Source organism: Rhincodon typus, chromosome 3 (assembly GCF_021869965.1).
Source record: "Rhincodon typus isolate 14 chromosome 3, sRhiTyp1.1, whole genome shotgun sequence".
Taxonomy (NCBI): domain Eukaryota; kingdom Metazoa; phylum Chordata; class Chondrichthyes; order Orectolobiformes; family Rhincodontidae; genus Rhincodon; species Rhincodon typus.
The window spans coordinates 125,566,369-125,569,079 of NC_063334.1; the positions used below are offsets into that span (position 1 = coordinate 125,566,369).

Here is a 2,711-nt window from a genome sequence, read left to right on the forward strand (position 1 = left end):
GCTCTATGGAGTTTGTGTAGGGGCTGGATTGTCCCAGTGCTCTATGGCGGTTGTGTAGGGGCTGATCGTTTTTGAAGTGTGACGTGACAGGTGTGTGATTGCATGTGAGGTCTGACACAGGATACTTGTTCTCTGATGAAGGGGACGTGATGGTCCAGTGTATTATCACTGGACTGTTAATTCAGAGACCCAGATAACATTTTGGAGAACCAGGTTTGAATCCTGCCATGGCAGATGGTGGAATTTGAATTCAATAAATATCTGGAATTAAGAACCTACTGATGACCCTGAATCCATTGTCGATTGTTGGAAAAACCCATCTGGTTCACTAATGTCCTTCAGGGAAGGAAACTGCCATCCTTAACTGGTCTGGCTTATATGTGACTCCAGACCCACAGCAATGTGGTTGACTCTAAACTACCCTCTGGGCAATTAGGGATGGGCAATAAATGCTGCTTAGCCAGCCTTGCCCTCATCCCGTGAATGAATAAAGTAAAAAAAAAACTATCCATGTTTTCCACAAAGCAGCCCTGAACAAAGCAAAAGTAAGATATGAAGCAGGAGAAACAAGGAGGAAATCTCACAGAACAGCAGGCCCTTTTATTCAGGGGGCTCTCCCCATCTGAGACAGATCGCTGTGGTTCGCCAAATCGCAGTTCAGTCTGGACCCCTTTAAAAATGATGTATGAGGTGCAAAAGAAGCAATGGTGATGTGAAAAAATGCTTTTTCCCACACAAAGTAGTTAAGGGATTGGCAGAGGGAGGTGCAGGCTCAGTTGGATGAATGGCTGATTTGCAAAGCAGTGTGATGCAGCAGTATGGGTTCAATTCGTGGCTGAGGTTACCATGAAAGACCCTCCTTCTCAACCTCTCCCCTTGCCTGGGGTGTGGTGGCCCTCAGGTTAAACCAGCACCAGCTGTTTCTGTCTAATGGGAGAATGTGACAATGATGACTTTATCTTTACTAGTTATGGACTGGACTGCACTGCCTGGAAATGTGGTGGAGGCAGGTTCGATTAAGGCATTCAAGAGGGGCATTGGATGGTTATTTGGATAGAAATGGTGCACAGTTAATACGGGGAAAAGGCAGGAGATTGGCACAAGGTAGTGGAACCAGTGCAGGCATGATGGGCCAAATCTGTGATTTTGGTGCAGATTCCAGGATTCTTGATCGTATTACTGGGGTTTCCATGTGTGCGTGTTTCTGTGTGTGTGAAGGGCTGGTTTTGGGTCACAAACCCACACTTAGCATCCTCTGGCCTCCATAGTGGGGCTAGGCATGGTCTCCTCTTCCTTCTTGCAACCAGGGGTACATAATAAAGCTTGGCTGAGAGGCCAGACATCCATCACTTTGTGGAAACACGTGCATCCTAGCTCGATTGTCAGCTCTGACTGTCTTCTCTCTGCTGTCAATTTCACAATACTTATTTACATCAGAATAAGGGTTTTAAAGGGTTGCAGTTTCTGCTGTGGATAGAATGATTGATATTTATTGCCTAAATGAAAAGAAACTTTGAAACTACTAGAATGTTACCCAGTGAACAACTTTTGCTTAAAGTCTTTTTTTCACACATGCTACTGTCGCTCAAGATTCATCATTTATTAATAGAATACAGTGGGTGAAATTTATTTAATAGGAGCACAAAATGTAGAAGCAGAAATAGGCCTTTCAGCCCTTTGAATTTGCTCTACTGTTCAATGGGATCATGGCTGTTCTGATAATCCAAAACTCCACTTTCCTGCCTTTCTAAAATAACCCTTGATTCCCCTCCTGATCAAAACTCTGTCTATCTCTGCCTTGAATATACTTAATGACCCAGCCTCAACAGCCCACAGCAATAAAGAATTTTACAGATACGTTATCCTCTTAGAGCAAAAAAAAATCTTCCTGTAATTAATGTATTTGTTCAGAGGTTGTAACTTCACTCTTTAGGCCAGTATTTATTGCCCCGTCCCTAGTTGCCCCTTGAGAAGGTGGGGGTGAGCTGCCTTCTTGAACTGCTGCAGTCCATGTGCTGTAGTTACACTCACAATGCCCTTAGGGAGGGAATTCCAGGATTTTGACCCAGTGACACTGAAGGAATGGCAATATATCTCCAAGTCAGGATGGTGAGTGGCTTGGAGGGGAACTTGCAGGGGGTGGTGTTCCCATGTATCTGCTGCCCTTGTCCCTCTAGATGGAAGAGTTTGTAAGTTTGGAAGGTGCTGTCTGAGGGTCTTTGGTGAATTTCTGCAGTGCATCTTGTTGATAGTACACACTGCTGTTACTGAGCGTCGGTGGTGGAGGGAGTGGATGTTTGTGGATGTGGTGCCAATCAAACAGGGGCTTTGTCCTGGATGGTGTCAAGCTTCTTGAGTGTTGTTGGGGCTGCACCCATCCAGGCTAATGGGGAGTATTTCATCACACTCCTGACTTGTGTCTTGTAGATGGTGGACAGGCTTTGGGGAGTCAGGAGGTGAGTTACTCACTGCAGTATTCCCAGCTTCTGGCCTGCTCTTGTAGTCACTGTGTTAATGTGGTGAGTCCAGTTGAGTTTCTGGTCAATGGTAACCCCCATATTGATAGTGGGGGATTCAGGAGGCCTGGGATTTGTATTGATTGGATGTGGAAATGATAAAGCCTGGCAAGGGATGGTGGCTCGTGGGTATGAGAAGCTATGGAAGGGGGTAGGTAGGTGAAAGGTCATGAAGTTGTATGGATGAAGCATGGG

General features: G+C 45.5%; 1 protein-coding gene across 1 annotated transcript in view; it reads right to left on the reverse strand.

The window, feature by feature from the left end:
- Window positions 1-1,574, reverse strand: part of LOC125482187 (complement component C9-like) — a 47,374-nt gene extending 45,800 nt beyond the window's left edge. Inside the window, exon 1 of the mRNA XM_048594197.1 lies at window positions 1,535-1,574. Within this exon, the coding sequence (XP_048450154.1) occupies window positions 1,535-1,574 (40 nt within the window). The remainder of the gene's footprint in view (window positions 1-1,534) is intronic.
- Between the last annotated feature and the right edge of the window lie 1,137 nt (window positions 1,575-2,711).